This window comes from Delphinapterus leucas, chromosome 7, assembly GCF_059928025.1.
Source record: "Delphinapterus leucas isolate spDelLeu-1000000601 "Yukka" chromosome 7, BTC_Dleu_Yukka2, whole genome shotgun sequence".
Classification (NCBI taxonomy): Eukaryota; Metazoa; Chordata; class Mammalia; order Artiodactyla; family Monodontidae; genus Delphinapterus; species Delphinapterus leucas.
In genome coordinates this window covers 45,852,376-45,869,534 of record NC_143135.1, presented here as the reverse complement: position 1 = coordinate 45,869,534, position 17,159 = coordinate 45,852,376, and the positions used below count along the sequence as shown (strand labels likewise).

Here is a 17,159-nt window from a genome sequence, read left to right as displayed (position 1 = left end):
TCCACTGTATATCTTCTTTGGAGAAATTTCTATTCAAATTTTTTGTCGATTTTTATATTGGGTTTTTTGTCTTTTTATTGTTGAATTGTTAGAGTTCTTTATATATTCTAAATACCAGAAACTTTTCATATACAGTTGACCTTTCAACAACACAGGTTTGAACTGTTTTGGGGTCCACTTAACACGTGGATTTTTTTCCAACGATAAATACTACAGAACTACATGATCTGCAGTTCGTTGAATCTGCAGATGCGGAATCACAGATATGCAGGTCAAATTGCCAATTAAATGCAGATTTTCAACTGCGCAGAGTGTCAGCACCCCAACCCCCTCGTTATTCAAAGATCAACTGTTTGTGGTTTGCAAGTATTTTCTGCCATTCTGTGGATTATCTTTTCACTTTCTTGCTGATGTCCTTTGAAGTACACATTTAATTTGATTTTGAAATAATGTCCTCTATACTTTTTTGCTGTTGCTTGTGCTGAAGGTAATTCTTTTTGCATATGAGTTATCTTCTTTTCATGTTGCAAGACAATTGTAAAGTAGTCTTTTTTTCTTCTCAGAAAATTGATCTTTAAGGAAGTTTGTAAGCATGAATATATCCCTTCACAGCCTAGGAACATCATGCTTTTGTGGCACACATTTTCTGGTAAAGAATGGCTGAGTGGATTAGATGTATGTTTAGAAACCTCACCTTAATTGTACACATTTCGTCTGACTTCATAAGATCTGAAATTTGTTTTCACTTTAAAGTTAATAACTATTTCAAAGTATAAGTAAATATTTAGACAACAGTTCATCCTACTCCCAGAAACCTTGCTGCATATGATGCTCCACTGAATTCATCACCATTAATTTGTGGGTATATTTTGTGTATCTTTCAGCTTTTCTATATCTGTCCACCCATTCTTCTCTTCGTTTATAAAGGGTAAATTACGTGGTTATTTGTTGTGTCTGGGAATCTTGAGTGAGTTCTCACATTCAGGTTTTTGTTTTAACTTTATATTTTTAAATTTTATACTTAGAGAAAATTTGCAAAAATAGTTCCCATTACTCTTCACCCAAATTTTTTCTAATGTTAACAGATAGCCATGTGGCAATTCTCAAAACCAGGAAATTAATATTGATATGATACTATTAACTAATCTACAGACCCCTTTCAAATTTGATAAGATTTCCCACTAATGTCCTCTGTTATTTGGTCCCTGATCCAGTCCAGAATCCCACGTTGCATTTAGTTTTCATGTCTCGTTAGTCACTTTCGTTTTTTAAAGTGTTGTCAGTTTTTAATGTTGATCCTAATATGCAATTCAAGGAACTCTTCTTAAAAACTTGTTACCGTTTAGAAAATATCCTATTTTAAGATTCACAGGAGTATCTTTAGATATCCAGATTATTACCCTGAGAGCAGGATATTTCTCAATCTATGTCGTATTGTTCATTTAGAACCTTTCCAGAGAGGTTCTTTCACTATAATAGTTTTGTATTAACGTTTTATAGTTATATTACTATAACTTTATATAAATAGTTTTATAACAAAAAACGTTTAATAAGCTAAGGAATAAAATTAACCACTCTTCCCATTACTTAAACACCATTGATGTTAAGATTTGGCATAATTGCTTTCTAAACAAATGATGTAAAAGGACTAAAAAAATGTACCCAGTGATTTTTGATAGTAACGTTCGAGAATAAGAAAATGGATGTGGATCTTGTGGTTCAAAATTCCAGAATAAATGTATGTTTTGACATCAGTAGTCATTTTTAAAACTTGTGTATCTATTTGGCATTTGAGATGATTGTATTTGGAACTTTATTTTTACAGAAAAAGATCTACAAAGATCAGATGGAATATATGTTGCAGAATCATGTATTCCCTCTCTTCAGCAGTGAACTAGGCTACATGAGAGCGAGGGTATGTTTTAAAGCTGTATTGATTTATACATTTATGTCTTGTAATGAATAACTGCTTATGTGGACTTTTATATGGAAACTTTTAAATGTTCACTTTAAAGCCATGTTTTATTCTAGACTTTCGTATAAGTCTTTAAATGGCTGCTCATAATGTGTGCATAGTTTTCATCTGTGTCTGATAGCAGTGTCTGTCTGTGTTTTGCATTCAGGTCTTGCTATCCACACAAACATCATGTAGCCAAAGAGTAAGTTGGGATCATAGTACTGGTCGAGTGTTGTGTCTTTGGACATATCTACCACTGGCCAGCCTCCAAATTCCCACACAGCACTTTGACACTAGAGATATTGTCACATGGTGGAATTTAATGTAAGATACCTATAGTAACTCACTGCATTTTTTTTAAAAAAAAGGCTTGCTGGGTCCTTCACTATTTTTGTGAAGTGAAGTTCAAAAGTGACCAGAACCTGCAAACAGCCCTAGAGCTGACACGAAGATGTCTGATTGATGATAGGGAAATGCCTGTTAAAGTGGAAGCTGCCATTGCACTTCAAGTGCTGATCAGCAATCAAGAGAAAGGTAAAGGATTTATATCTCAAAAATAGTGCAATGTGCTTACACATAATTGTACAAGGCATAATCGTAGAAACTTGATACATTGTCTTCCTTTTTATTTGAAACGATTTCTTGTTTACTCTTTGGTATATATTGTGTCAGGTTTTAAGGAGTTTTAGCTGTTTTGGCCAAAAGTTTTTTTCTCTTTCTCTTACAGCTAAAGAATACATCACACCATTCATCAGACCTGTCATGCAGGCTCTTCTTCATATTATAAGAGAAACAGAAAATGATGATCTTACCAATGTAATTCAGAAAATGATCTGCGAGTATAGTGAAGAAGTTACTCCTATTGCAGTAGAAATGACACAACATTTGGTATGTTATTTGAACCAGTCATTTATGCATTACTTAGATTACAGTATTTTCACAGAGCTTCTGTATGTCAGGCACCATTCTAAGCCCTTGATATATATTTTAACTCATTTAATTCTCACACAATCCTATGAGGAATATTCCTATACTGAGAGAAAATGTGAGGTATAAGAAGTTTAAGTAATTTGCCCAAATTAGGAGGGGTGGGTCTGGGATTCACACCTGAGCTGTATGCCTCTACAGTGCAGAGCTGTTTACTTGTACTCACATTGCATCATGACTGCCTTGTTTGTGTGGTTTCCTGGAATGCTTTGGACTAACTGAAAGATAGAGATAATCGTTATAAATAGATTTTTAAAGTGAAATTTGTGTAAATAGTTATTTCGTAGTTGACCTTTGTCTATTGTACATTGCCCTGAACTTCTGAGAATTAACAACGTAAATTATTTAAGGGTAATAGAAAATATGGACATGTACCCAACAATTATCCATTCATATTCTCTATACAATGGTTTACTTGGTGCAGTTTGTATTCTTGCTATATACTGAGGTTTGAAGAATCTAACTCTTGGTATTTGCTGTGTATATTTTTAACAGCTGATTTTGAAGTGAGTAAAGACATTTGGATAAATATAGTAGTGTTCATTAAAAGTATATTGCATTATAAAAAGCTGATTATTATGATTCCTCATAACTAATGACTTTGCTCAGTTGCTCAGTATTTTTCAAAATGATTGAATTCAATGGCAACAAAAACCTTGATGACTAGTATTTGGGCATTGTCAAATGTTAGCCAGTAATTTAAATAAAAATATTCATAATATTAAGCACTTTCTATGCCTTGCCCACAGTATCTATGGAGATGTCAGGAAAAAGAGGTCAAGTAATCTGTTTAAGGTGACCTAGTAAGTGGCAGAGCAGTACCATTGATTATAGAGCCCAAGCTCTTAAGCAATATTAGTTGATTTGGAAATGCTGATCGGTTGTGCTGTCCCAGTGAGAACATTTTAAAAATTAAAAGTTTTAGACAAAAACGTGTTTATAGTGCTTTAATGGCAAACCTTAATTACATTCTCTTGAATGTAGGCAATGACATTTAATCAAGTAATCCAGACTGGGCCAGATGAAGAAGGAAGTGATGACAAAGCAGTTACTGCTATGGGAATCCTGAATACCATCGACACACTTCTTAGTGTAGTTGAAGATCATAAAGAAGTAAGAAAACGATCCAGTGTTGCAAAGGTTTTAGGGAATTGCAAGCCATTCTTCATCAACTGTTCTATGCTTTTTGGAGGGCTCTGACTTACCTATTCTCTGGTCATCTTCTCACATACCTTGATTTTGCTGTCTATTAACTAGTACCCTTGTGTAGGTACCTTACAGATATTTTAGAAGGAATAGGAAGGAGGTATTTGTATCACTGTATCTTTACCCTCAAGGCTCTGGGTTTTGGCTCCCTCTTAGGGTTACCTTTTCAGATCCAAAATTATGATGATTCCTAGGAAAACATATTCTTCCTAGTTTTCCTTATTAATAAAATTTTTTTTAGTTAGGGTATAATACATATAACATACACCACCTTAACCGTTTTTAGGTGTACATTTCAGTGGTATTAAGTACATTCACGTTGTGCAACCATCACCATCATCTTCCTAGTTTTCTTCTTTTACTATTGTCTTTTGGAAAGGTAAGCGAATTGTAATGAATATTAAAAGTGGAATTATTTAAAACATACAGAAAAGAGTAAAAAACATAGAAAACTAACCAGTACCCCTTACCCACCACCTAAATTTATTAGATTTTTAACGTTCCGTGGTATATCCTTAGACTTCCAGTAAGAAAAATTTTCAGATAATGTAATTGAAACCATTAGGGCACCACTTCTTAATCTCATTTCCCTACTTCCTTCCCTTAGAAGTAAGCATTGTTCTAAATTTGGTGTTTATAATTACAATGCAGATATTTAAATCCATAAATCATGTTTTCAGATTATCTACAAACTGCCTTTTGCAACCTGAGAGTTTCAGTAAACTTTCAGATTTTTTTTGTAGATTATAATTGGAAATAGCTAGAAGCCATGAGGAATCCTATAGCTACCTTACGGTTAACAAATCAGTTGCTTACTGTATTTGAAGAGTTGAAGATGTATTGAGTATATGTATTCGAAATGGATATCCTGCTTCTATATCTGATTAGTAAATTTTTTTTTTTTTTTTTTTTTTTGTGGTACGCGGGCCTCTCACTGTTGTGGCCTCTCCCGTTGTGGAGCACAGGCTCTGGACGCGCAGGCTCAGCGGCCATGGCTCACGGGCCCAGCCGCTCTGTGGCATGTGGGATCTTCCCGGACCGGGGCACGAACCCGTGTCCCCGCATCGGCAGGCGGACTCTCAACCACTGCGCCACCAGGGAAGCCCCTGATTAGTAAATTTTATCTCATTTCCTCTCCCCCACTTTTTAAACATTCTGATGACTTCCAGGGATTTGGGATCCAATTGAGGACCATACTGACAAAAGGGGAGTGTGTATTTTCTGTCTATCTTGTATGACTTGGGGGCCTAGCTCACTGTTATATAAATGGAGGTGGCTTAAAAATTATTGGGAGTGGTAGGAATAATGCCTTATTTTAAATAATTTTTCAGTAAGCTACTGATTTACATCTCAATTACACTCTATTATATCTGGCCTGAATTATTCTATGTTTACACACAAAAAGATTTTAGTCTCTGCAGAATGATGTGGCTCCTTTATTTTCATACTTACCTGCATTTTTCCAGGAAATTTTTTTTTCCTTTACTTTATAGGTAAACTATGTATGTCCTTTCTTCGTCTCATTGTAATGGTGTTTCATTAAATTTCATACCCATATTGATTCATAATTTCATAATATGAGTCATTTCGAAACAGGTTTAAAATATTAATTTGTTCACAATATTGACTTTACATTGAAATGCATTGAATTATTATACATTATTTAATAATTCATTCAGTGTGCTACAATTCCATATGATTTTTTTCTTCTCTTTTAGATAACCCAGCAGCTTGAAGGAATCTGCTTACAGGTCATTGGAACTGTTTTACAACAGCATGTCTTAGGTATATATCTCTGATTGTGTTAAGAATACACTACTATTTCATATGAGCAAGCATTGTCCTAATGACTCAGTATTCTCTTTTAGAATTCTACGAGGAGATCTTCTCTTTAGCACATAGTTTGACATGTCAACAAGTGTCTCCACAGATGTGGCAGCTACTACCTCTGGTATTTGAGGTTTTTCAGCAAGATGGCTTTGATTACTTTACAGGTAAGTCAAGTCATCATAGAAATACTAAGGGTTCCTCCCCATTTGTATTCAATTTTAGTGTATCACTTGAATACAAACTTTTGAATATTCTAAGTGTTTTGTTGTTTGGATAAGTTATCAGTAGCAATTAGTGCTCAAAGATGACCCATTATACATTTTGATTTAGTTATCACTTGAGATTTTTTTCTTTAACACAGATTCTTACCTTCTGCCCCCTGTCAGTCTTCTTTGTATAATCTTTAACTGCTAAATATGAAGGAATGCACTTTAATAATAGCCTCATTTTTATGTTTAATTATAAGTGAATAATTAAAAGTGAACTTTAGGGACAGAACATTAAGACTTGCTTTTTTTTTTCTGAGATTTTTTTCAGAAACACAGCATATATGTTAGTAAAGATACTTAACTGATGCTTTTTATTAATACAGATATGATGCCTCTGCTTCATAATTATGTAACAGTTGATACAGACACACTTCTCTCTGATACCAAGTACCTTGAAATGATATACAGTATGTGCAAAAAGGTAGGTCACTTTTAGTTAATATAAGCATGTGAGACTGGTGCTATAAAAAGTACAAAATTGTGAAGAGACGTGGTACCACATTATGGTGAACATATTATACGGGTCTGACAGAATAAGAGCTTTAATAGTTATAAACTGAAAATGGCTTTGATTTCTAGATCTCTCAGTAATGGCTTTGACAAGTATTTGTTTTATGTCTGCCCTCTGACATTTAATTGGAGTTATAAATGTTTGGGTTTTGGGTTTTTTTAAATAAATATATTTATTTATTTATGGCTGTATTGGGTCTTCTTTGTTGCGTGTGGGCTTTCTCTAGTTGGGGCGAACTGGGGCTACTCTTTGTTGCAGTGCGCGGGCTTCTTATTGCGGTGGCTTCTCTTGTTGCGGAGCACGGGCTGTAGGCGCACAGGCTTCAGTAATTGTGGCTCGCGGGCTCTAGAGTGCAGGCTCAGTAGTTGTGGCGCCCGGGGCCAGTTGCTCCGTGGCATGTGGGATCTTCCCGGACCAGGGCTCAAACCCGTGTCCCCTGCATTGGCAGGTGGATTCTTAACCACTGCGCCACCAGGGAAGTCCCAACACCAGGCATTTAAAAAATGATTTCACTTTACGAAGTTTTTAGATGTGTTTGTCCTCATCGATGTCATTCCTTTCTGAACACTTAGTCACAAAATAATCATCTAGTTATGTTATTATTTATTGCCAAATTATATTGTTTATGTTAATACTCTGGGAACAGAGATGTCTATACCATCTGCTTTCCTATTCCAAAACCCTTATCCTTAACCCTTACATTCCTCTAGTGCTAATGAGCACATCAAATCCATGATTTTATTTCTTGTCTGGAAACAGCCTTTGCCATCAACAGATTGCCTCTACTTCCTGCTCATCTCACTCTCCATTGTCAGTATGTTTTTAGACATAGCGGTTGTCAACTTGCTATGGTCCAGAATGGCACTACATGGGATGTGCTTTGATTATGTAGACCAGTATTACAGACGAATAACTCCAAATCCTACGGGTGCTTTAGACTATAGTCTGTACAATGACTATTGCAGTCACTCATATTAATTAGAATACCTTAAATACTTCAGCAGCTATAGACTGATTCAAGGTTTTGTGACGCCTCCTTGCAGTTTATATTTTGTATTGATCAGGTTCTTACAGGAGTTGCAGGAGAAGATGCAGAATGTCATGCAGCAAAATTGTTAGAGGTCATCATTCTGCAGTGCAAAGGGCGTGGCATTGACCAGGTCAGTGAAGCTATTAATGATTCGTGTTGGAGGATTCAGAGAGGGAATCTTTCCCTTCACTTTTTCATTTTGGGCATTTGTTCTATATATTTTGTATGTTGTTTATTATGACACCTAGATAACATGTTAAAATTGTTCATTTAAAATTTAACCAAAATTTAATAATGATTGTATATTTAATATGTATGGAAATATGACTGGCTTTTTAAGTATATTGTGAGAGTATTGTTTGCCACACTATCACTTTGCAGTAAGATAGATTTAGTCATTAAATTTCCATGGTGAGTTTCAACGGGACTTTGAAAATCCATCTTTATTGAGACATAGTTGAAAGATAACGTTGTATAAGTTTAAGGTATACGGTGTGATGAGTTGATAAATGTTTATATTACAAAATGATTACCACAATAAGGTTAGTCAGTAGGGATATTTTGAATCCAATATTGCTATTGTGGTGGGGCTCTAATAGCTCAGTGAGGACCAATTTTTCTCTAAAATTGGATTTCCCACTGAATTGGCTCAACAGTAAAAATTGGATCATTTAATGGAAGGGGACGGTTAGTTGAGGCAACAAGAAAGTTAATATGGGTGGGTAGTTAACGGCTGCTTTACTTACAGTTTTGGAATGTTTCGCTGTCTTTCTCTACAGTGTATTCCCTTATTCGTGGAAGCAGCTTTAGAGAGACTGACAAGAGAGGTGAAGACAAGTGAACTTCGAACAATGTGCCTGCAAGTTGCCATTGCAGCTTTGTATTATAATCCACACCTACTTCTCAACACCTTAGAAAATCTTCGCTTCCCTAATAATGTTGAACCAGTTACAAATCATTTTATTACACAGTGGCTTAATGATGTTGATTGTTTCTTGGGGTAAGTGACATTGGATCTTTATTTACTTTGTAAGGAACTCTGCAAAATCTTTTTTAAAGGAAAATAAGGAAATATTTTATTTTATTTTTTAGGCTTCATGACAGAAAGATGTGTGTTCTGGGCCTATGTGCTCTTATTGATATGGAACAAATACCACAAGTTTTAAATCAGGTTTCTGGACAGATTTTGCCAGCTTTTATTCTTTTATTTAATGGATTAAAAAGAGCATATGCCTGCCATGCAGAACACGAGAATGACAGTGATGACGATGATGAAGCTGAAGATGATGATGAAACGGGTAAGGGATTTGCAGTGGAGGCAGCCAGTCTTATTACCCAGTTAGAAACATCACTGGACTTGTTCTTTTAGCCCTTCTCCTAAAGAAATGTGGGATCATAGCCAAATGCTTTCATGTTCATTCATTCATAGAACTAGAGTGTAAGGTCCATGAAGGCAGGAACTTTCAGCTGTATCACCATTATGTAAAGCAGTTGTAGGCGTATATAGTTCCAGTGTTGGCAGGTTTTTTTGTGTGTTCTTATATTTATATATATATATATATATATATATTTTTTTTTTTTTTGGCTGTGTTGCATCTTTGTTGCTGCACGTGGGCTTTCTCTAGTTGTGACGAGTGGGGGCTACTCTTTGTTGCAGTGCACAGGCTTCTCATTGCAATGGCTTCTTTTGCTGCGGAGCATGGGCTCTAGGCGCGCGGGCTCAGTAGTTGTGGCTCACGGGCTCTAGAGCGCACAGGCTCAGTAGTTGTGGCACATGGGATTAGTTGCTCCACAACATGTGGGATCTTCCTGGACCAGAGATCGAACGCGTATCCCCTGCATTGGCAGGCGGATTCTCAACCCCTGCACCACCAGGGAAGCCCTGTTGGCAGGTTTTTAGTGTTGGTAAACATCTGTCTATTAGTGCTAAGATCTAGCTATATCTACACTGTAAAATTAAGTTAATTAGATGTTGGCTAATACATTTCACCTGTAAGACAGTATAGACTACAAGAATATAAACTGATAGGATGTTGTTTAGAAGAAATTATTGTAAAGGTTTCAAAATATAACACTTGCCATTTTTGTCTTTTTATCATTTACCATCTTAGCCAGCTAGGCTTTTAAAAAAAAATCTCATAAAAGGTATTCTGTGGATATAATAAACTATTTTACTGTACTGTTGGTATTTGATTTGGTATATACCATGTCTCAGCACACCAAGTGCTGGTTCTCATATTATGCAGTCCTTTTTCAGACTTCTAGTACTAACAGTTGTGGTTCGTTTTCTTAGATTTCTATGAGAATTTTTTTTCTGTTTATTGCTGAATATGTATTTAAACACCAATTCCTGGAACTCTTCCTTGAATTTATTCAGTTGTGATTTGTAATTCACCAGCAATGATCACTGTCACTGAGTTACAGTGAGTAACAGAATATTCCAGTGTTAACAAGAGCACCTTTTTATGACTTGGCAGAGGAACTGGGGAGTGATGAAGATGATATTGATGAAGATGGACAAGAATATTTGGAGATCCTGGCTAAGCAAGCAGGCGAAGATGGAGATGATGAAGACTGGGAAGAAGATGACGCTGAAGAAACTGCCCTGGAAGGCTATTCCACAATCATTGATGATGAAGATAACCCTGTTGATGAGTATCAGATATTTAAAGCTATATTTCAAAGTAAGTTAACTTGTTATATGTAATTCAGATAGCTCCATATGATCCATTTTCCTGAACCAATTTGTTCTTATTTACGTCTGCCCCTTAAAGAAGGGGGTTTGGGTATATCAAACCCAAACTAAAATGTGATTTAGGATTGTTAGGCAGAGTAACCAAAGTTACTTCTACTGTTGCCTTAGAGATTCGGTGTATTTTCCTCATCCTATTATTTTACTTTTATTTAGGTTGTCATTTTGAAATATGCACGTCATAGGAAAATTGTATAGTTCAAAAAGTTTATACAACGAGTTTGTTTTTCCTACTTCTGATTTCTAACCTCCCAGCTTTCCCCAGAAATATCTACTGTTATGTCTGTTTCTTATGTTTATGTATTTGTGTATCTTTTTTTTCCCCCTGGCTAAACCCATGCTTACCTGTCTGAGAATTTGACCATTTATATAACATTTATGGTCTTGGAATCTCTATTCTTTTCTCCTGTTTCACAGTGTGTGGCTACGGAACACTAGGTGCCAGTTTTTGTTTTTTACATCTGTGTTCTTTAACCCAACTTAAGAAATTAGAATTGGCACTATATTTGAACATCCTTTCTCTCCAGAGTTAACTACTGTGCTATTTTATCATTCCTATGCATTATGAACGTTGATGTAGAATAAATTCTCTGATAACCAAAGCATTAATCTTCCAAGCCCATGACAAAGCAGTTGTGATGCAAGCTTACAGAAACACAAGGAATTGTTTCTGAGCTACATGGCAGGCTGTAAGGATTGATTGAAGTGCCAAGAACTTACTGACTGGCTTTTGTCCATGACTTTGTATTTTGTATACTTAAACATAATGTTAATCCCTAAAGGATGGTTTATTATAGAAGGCTCATCCACAGTAAATGCAATAAAGTAGAAGTAGAAAATCATGTTATAGAGAACATTTTTAACTAAATACTGCAGAGCACCTTTCTATGGAAAGACAGTACATATATCTAAGAAAGGGTTTTTTTGAATAAGCAATGCAGAATAAGCAATGCAGAAAAAAATAAGTTGCTTTAACTCTGAATCTTTTAAGGGGTTTGGGTTAACTTTGTTTCTAGTTTCCCTAGTTTGTTACTTATTGTATAACAATTGGATTAGGCTCTAAATCCTTATTTACTAGAGATAAGAATTACGACTATGATTAGATTTTTGAGGCATAATGCTAAGCCAGAATTTTTTTTCCCCCTGTATCTTTTTTTCACAAGTAATTTAAAATACCTTAGATTATTATTGGGAGAATATAAACTAGATCAGAATTTCAGTATTGGAGGTGGAGTAGAGGGAATAGAACAGAAAAGAACTACCAGGACTCTCTTATTGCCCTTTTTTCCCTTGTTTTCTTTTTGATAGCTATACAAAATCGTAATCCCGTGTGGTATCAGGCTCTGACTCATGGTCTTAATGAAGAACAAAGAAAACAGTTACAGGATATAGCAACTCTAGCTGATCAAAGAAGAGCAGCCCATGGTATGTTAATTGACCTCAACCCCTCTTTTTTTTTTTTTAATATTTATTTTTTAATTTGGCTGCACCAGGTCTTAGTTGCGGCATCGGGATCTTTAGTTGCAGCATGCAAACTCTTGGGATCTAGTTCCCTGACCAGGGATCGAACCTGAGCCCCCTGCATTGGGAGCGCAGAGCCTTAGCCACTGGACCACCAGGGAAGTCCCAACCTCAACCCCTCTTTAATGCAATTAATGACTTTGATACAGCTTTAAAATTTAAATTAAGTAATTTAAAATTACATAAAAGCTACAGTTGTTGGAGGTGATAAGAAATTCATTCCAATCTGTAGGAATGAAAAAAGGAATTTTGGTTTTGGCCATAATTTACTGATTTTAAGTATAGTTGAAGACTACTTTCAGTGTGCAGTAGCTTTGATAAGGTCGCTAAATCTCATGGGGCTGGTTTGATAGTAGAAAATTCCATTAAAATTGTGAATTTTAAAGTTATGAAAACTGCGATTTTTTTTTGAAAACTGCAATTTTTAAAAACTATATTAAAGACATATCATTTCTTTTCATCGTTAAACATTTCAGTATGCCTTTCAATACAAGATGTTTCAGATAATACACAGCCTAGTAGTTTTCTAGAGGTCTTAATACTGCGTCAGACTAGTTTTATCTTCAAAGAGGTTCCTCCTTATAAAAAAGGCACAGGTTTCTAAAGTATTTAATTTGAATTTGCATGCATTAGATTCATTAGCTGTAATTACCTTTGGAGATTGGATCCTTCTGATTTAGTATTTGACTCAAAATAGAGTAAAGATTTTTCTTTTTAAACAATGCAAAGTGAAAGTTGGCTAAGAAGTCTGTAGCATTCAAGAGAGTTCGTCTTCTCTACATATATACTCTTCTCTTTCTTCTATACATTTGGAGGGAGAACAGAGGCCAAAGTTTGGAACTTCCTGGCTAATACTGATGGTTAAGCTATTGTTAATGTCTGTCAATTCCTTCTTTTCTCCAAAGCAGTAAGGTGATCGAATGCTCTATTAAACATTCACATATTTGTTTTTCTAGAATCCAAAATGATTGAGAAGCATGGAGGATACAAATTCAGTGCTCCAGTTGTGCCAAGTTCTTTCAATTTTGGAGGCCCGGCACCAGGGATGAATTGAGTTACCACTTTCCTGCAGTGTGATTGTAGTGAAGAGCTTGTGTTCCTCCTAGTAGCGGTTCCAGAACTGGTTCATGTTATCCACTCTAAACTAATTGATGAATAGATGGACAAAAAAAACCCCAGGAGGTGGGACCTGATCATGCAACTTGGCACTGAAAATGAATCCAGAGGAATTTTGGCGGGGGAGGGAAGTAACCTGGGGGGCAGGGAGTATTTTCTTTATTTTTTGAAGAAAGTAAGATTCTGACTGAAAGTTCAAGTGACACTGTGGAAATCTGCAACAAGAGGGGATGTCATGAAGGCAGCTTTTCTTTTTCCGAGGAAAAAATAGGCATGGGCTACAGGACTATTTAAAATGTCTCATTTACAGTATAAGCTCAGAGGTAGATGTAATTTTTACACCTATGAGTATTTGTCCGATTTCTGTCTCTTCCTCACCATTGGGTATCTATTCTTTATATGTAAATAAGATAAGGTAATCGATAGCCTTATTCAATCTTCATCATTTTCATCATCAAAGATTGTTCCTATGTAGATTATTGGACATTTATTGTAGCACTACATAACTGATTAAAAAAAAATCTGTAAATGAATTAGCACTTTCATATTGAAACAAGCCTGCTAGCCTATGTATAAAATAGCAAAATGTTTGCTGTTTATAAAAAGATGGGATGTAATGGGGTGGGGGGCAGGGGTCATTTCGAGTTATTAATTTAAAAATGAATTAGCAATTTTGTACCTGGTGATTTTGTGGTGCACTCACCTCTGATAGTGACTTGAATTCGGTATGTTAAAAGGGGTTAGTGATATTTCATTGCTGCTAAAAATGGCAACTCCCTCTGTGTCCTGTTTTTTCTTAAAGCTCTCAGTGTACAAGTGGATATTTGGATACAAGACCTTACTGTAACAAATAGGAAAGATGATATTTGAAGCATGTAAATTGGATATAAAGTTCTACTCTTAAAGAGTTGATAAAAGAGTATGGCTAAACATCTATATATGCAATCTATTAAAAGAACTTAATTCGGCTTTTATGTCTTCATTTGATTGCAGTTTTTTCCTAATTATAAATTTTTTCCTCATTGATCTGTTTTTATGCTATACCTAGAAAGAACACAAAATGTACACTTTTAAAATTGACGTTTAACACCTGCCCACCTCCCTTTTCCCATCTCCTCTCGCCCTCTTGTTGATGGTGGTATCTGGTCTTAGATAGGCTGAAGGCACAGGGTTCCCTCCAAAAACCACTATTGATACCACTGCAGAAACAGGCCAGCAACAAGACAATGTAGAGAGGTTGGCTTGCTTCCCTCTCTTCTAACTGCATGTTCAAAAATAAGCTTTTATTGATATTAAACATTTGTCAGAAGAGTCATACATTGGTTTATTTTTTATATACATTATACACACAATATTTCAAATTGAAAGCAACATCTCAATGGATTCAAGACTATTAAGTGCTGTTGTCTAAACAGACCAGAAAATTTATAACTGTAAAAATGAAACATGCACACATTATTTAAAATGCATAATGAAGAAAACCCATTGGTGGTGTGTTTTTCTTGTATGCCAGTAATTAAGCCACTACTGTTGGCACTGTTTGGTTTTCTATTTTAACACTGAAGGAGTGAAAGTATTTCCTATATTTATGAATTTACTATGAAAATATTGGCAAAAAAAGAAAAAAAAAAGTCTGTCTAAAATGTGTGGGTGAAAACTGTTAATCAAGTGTGTTCCTAATTTGTTTCCCCCCAAGTTGGACACCATCTGTAAACCCTAGGTTGCTTCAGGGGATTTCACTATTATATAAAATCAGTAAAATTAAAGTGGAGTAGTTGTATATATGCAACATTGTGTACAAAAGGGAGATACTGAATAGTATTAAACATTTTCGTCTTCCTTTACCTTTTATCCCCTACCTAATATCTAGTCTACTTTTTTAAATTTCAAACTTCACTGCTCTTTGAATTGATAATTCCAATTTTCACATTGTTATTGGAAACCATATCTAATAAAGGTTTTAGTTATTCCCATGCACAGTATGGAAATTCTCGTTTGCTGAGGTTTTGTTTAAAGAAAATGTATTGGCATGTATTTGAGAACACGTTTTATTGTCTCCTCTGTCATACAGTCCAAACTAATCTACGTTTATGGATTTTTGACTGAAATGAAAGACCTTAAAATTAAACTATATTTAATATTAAATATTGTTCAGATGGTAGTTTCTAATACATCAAATATATACCTCGATTATTTTCAGTATTTCCTTAAATATAACATCAAATTAGAGTTTCTTATAGATTATGGATCTTGATATGTGTCGGTGTTTTTAAATAAGGTTATAGGACTTTTAGATAACTTTTCGAGAGTAGTATTTATAAACTTGTAATTAGTTGCATGTAGATTTTATTTATTTATTTAACATACAGCCTTTCCCACAGTTTCACTAACCTATAACTTATTTTTTAATTTATACAAGTTAATTCTGATTTTGTCTGGGTTTCAGTATTTTGTCTTTTTTAATGGCTGACATTAGCATAAAATCTTCACTTTTTTGTAAACTTAAGCCATCCATTTTTATAAAAGCTCTTCGTTTATCAGTATTAAATAAAGGATGTTAATCTATTTCTCTGCAGGTAACAGAATGGTGATTACTAATCTACACACCTTATCAAGATAGTGGCTGCTGTGTTCACCTCTGGAAGAGACCAGAGTGTAGAGCAGGGGTGGCCATACCGCAGCCCTATGGCTATGTGCTGCTATTCAGTCCCAGATGTAGTCCCTGAAGCAAGCATGAAGAAAAAGTCATTAGGAATTGTATTAATATAAACCGTGTCTTTGGGAAGATCTAGCACAATGATTTAAGCATAGTAGGCATTCCATAAGTGTTTGTAAAATGAATGACCTAAAATTACATTAAAGCATATTGGTTATAAAAATGTCAGTTCTGTTCTATATAATTTTAAATTTTGGTGAAGATTATCTGTGAATATCAGTATCCCTCTTGAATTCTAGGTTTTACCCTTGATGAGGTTGGCCACCCTTGCAATAATAGCACTTCACACTTTGGTGCATGTGGTTTTTACAAAGGGAAACTAGACATCCAGCTGGAAATCCAGAATTTTATTACTATGAGAGGAATATATATATATATATATATAAATTTTTCTTCTTCTTTCGGTACGCGGGCCTCTCACTGTTGTGGCCTCTCCCGTTGCGGAGCACAGGCTCCGGGCGCGCAGGCCCAGCGGCCATGGCTCACGGGCCCAGCCGCTCCGCGGCATGTGGGATCTTCCCGGACCGGGGCACAAACCCATGTCCCCTGCATCGGCAGGCGGACTCTCAACCCTTGCGCCACCAGGGAAGCCCGAGAGGAATATATTTTCAGTAACTTTTTGAGACGTAATTCCCCTTCGAGGTTTTTTAAAAGCACAGATGAGGGCTTCCCTGGTGGCGCAGTGGTTGAGAGTCCGCCTGCCGATGCAGGGGACATGGGTTTGTGCCCCGGTCCGGGAAGATCCCACATGCCGCGGAGCGGCTGGGCCCGTGAGCCATGGCCGCTGGGCCTGCGCGCCCGGAGCCTGTGCTCCGCAACGGGAGAGGCCACAACAGTGAGAGGCCCGCGTACCGCAAAAAAAAAAAATAAGAAGAAAATAATAAAAGCACAGGTGATAATTCCTTTATGTATTTATAGATTCTGCTTTCATGTATAGATAGAAATTTGCCAATTACACTTGGTATTTCCTATATTTAAATGCTTCCTACCAGAGTCTTTTTAAAGTTTCTTTTAACATCCTTTTAATAATTCAAAATGAAATAAAAAGGAATTTCCTCAACCTGAATAAAGGCATCTACCAAAACCCTAAAGCTAATGGACTTCATGATGAAAGATTAAAAACACTTCCCCCTAAGATCAAGAACCATGCAAGCATGCCCACTGTTGCCACTTCTTTAGCATTGTACATGAGGATTTAGCCAGGGCAATTAGACATCCAGATTGGAAAGGAGGAAGTAAAACTATGTTCACAGATGACATGATG

At 35.8% G+C, this 17,159-nt stretch overlaps 1 protein-coding gene and 1 non-coding gene across 5 annotated transcripts in view; both read left to right on the top strand.

Moving 5' to 3' along the window:
• The window catches only part of IPO7 (importin 7), a 47,069-nt gene extending 30,992 nt beyond the window's left edge, over positions 1-16,077 (top strand). For 3 of the 4 annotated variants that reach the window (XM_022563151.3, XM_089915181.1, XM_089915182.1), the window contains 13 exons: positions 1,826-1,915; positions 2,326-2,491; positions 2,685-2,845; positions 3,929-4,057; positions 5,869-5,935; positions 6,019-6,144; positions 6,573-6,670; positions 7,825-7,920; positions 8,570-8,790; positions 8,883-9,088; positions 10,268-10,474; positions 11,851-11,967; positions 13,020-15,324. In XM_022563151.3, the coding sequence (XP_022418859.1) occupies positions 1,826-1,915; positions 2,326-2,491; positions 2,685-2,845; positions 3,929-4,057; positions 5,869-5,935; positions 6,019-6,144; positions 6,573-6,670; positions 7,825-7,920; positions 8,570-8,790; positions 8,883-9,088; positions 10,268-10,474; positions 11,851-11,967; positions 13,020-13,117 (1,782 nt within the window). In that variant the 3' untranslated portion in view covers positions 13,118-15,324. Of the gene's footprint in view, positions 1-1,825; positions 1,916-2,325; positions 2,492-2,684; positions 2,846-3,928; positions 4,058-5,868; positions 5,936-6,018; positions 6,145-6,572; positions 6,671-7,824; positions 7,921-8,569; positions 8,791-8,882; positions 9,089-10,267; positions 10,475-11,850; positions 11,968-13,019; positions 15,325-15,755 lie in introns of those variants that run through there. The other variant, XM_089915180.1, reaches the window with a different exon arrangement.
• LOC115803284 (small nucleolar RNA SNORA23) lies at positions 2,059-2,242 on the top strand. Its single transcript, XR_004023970.1, has one exon. It is a non-coding gene; the product is annotated as a small nucleolar RNA SNORA23 (small nucleolar RNA).
• Positions 16,078-17,159: the final 1,082 nt, after the last annotated feature.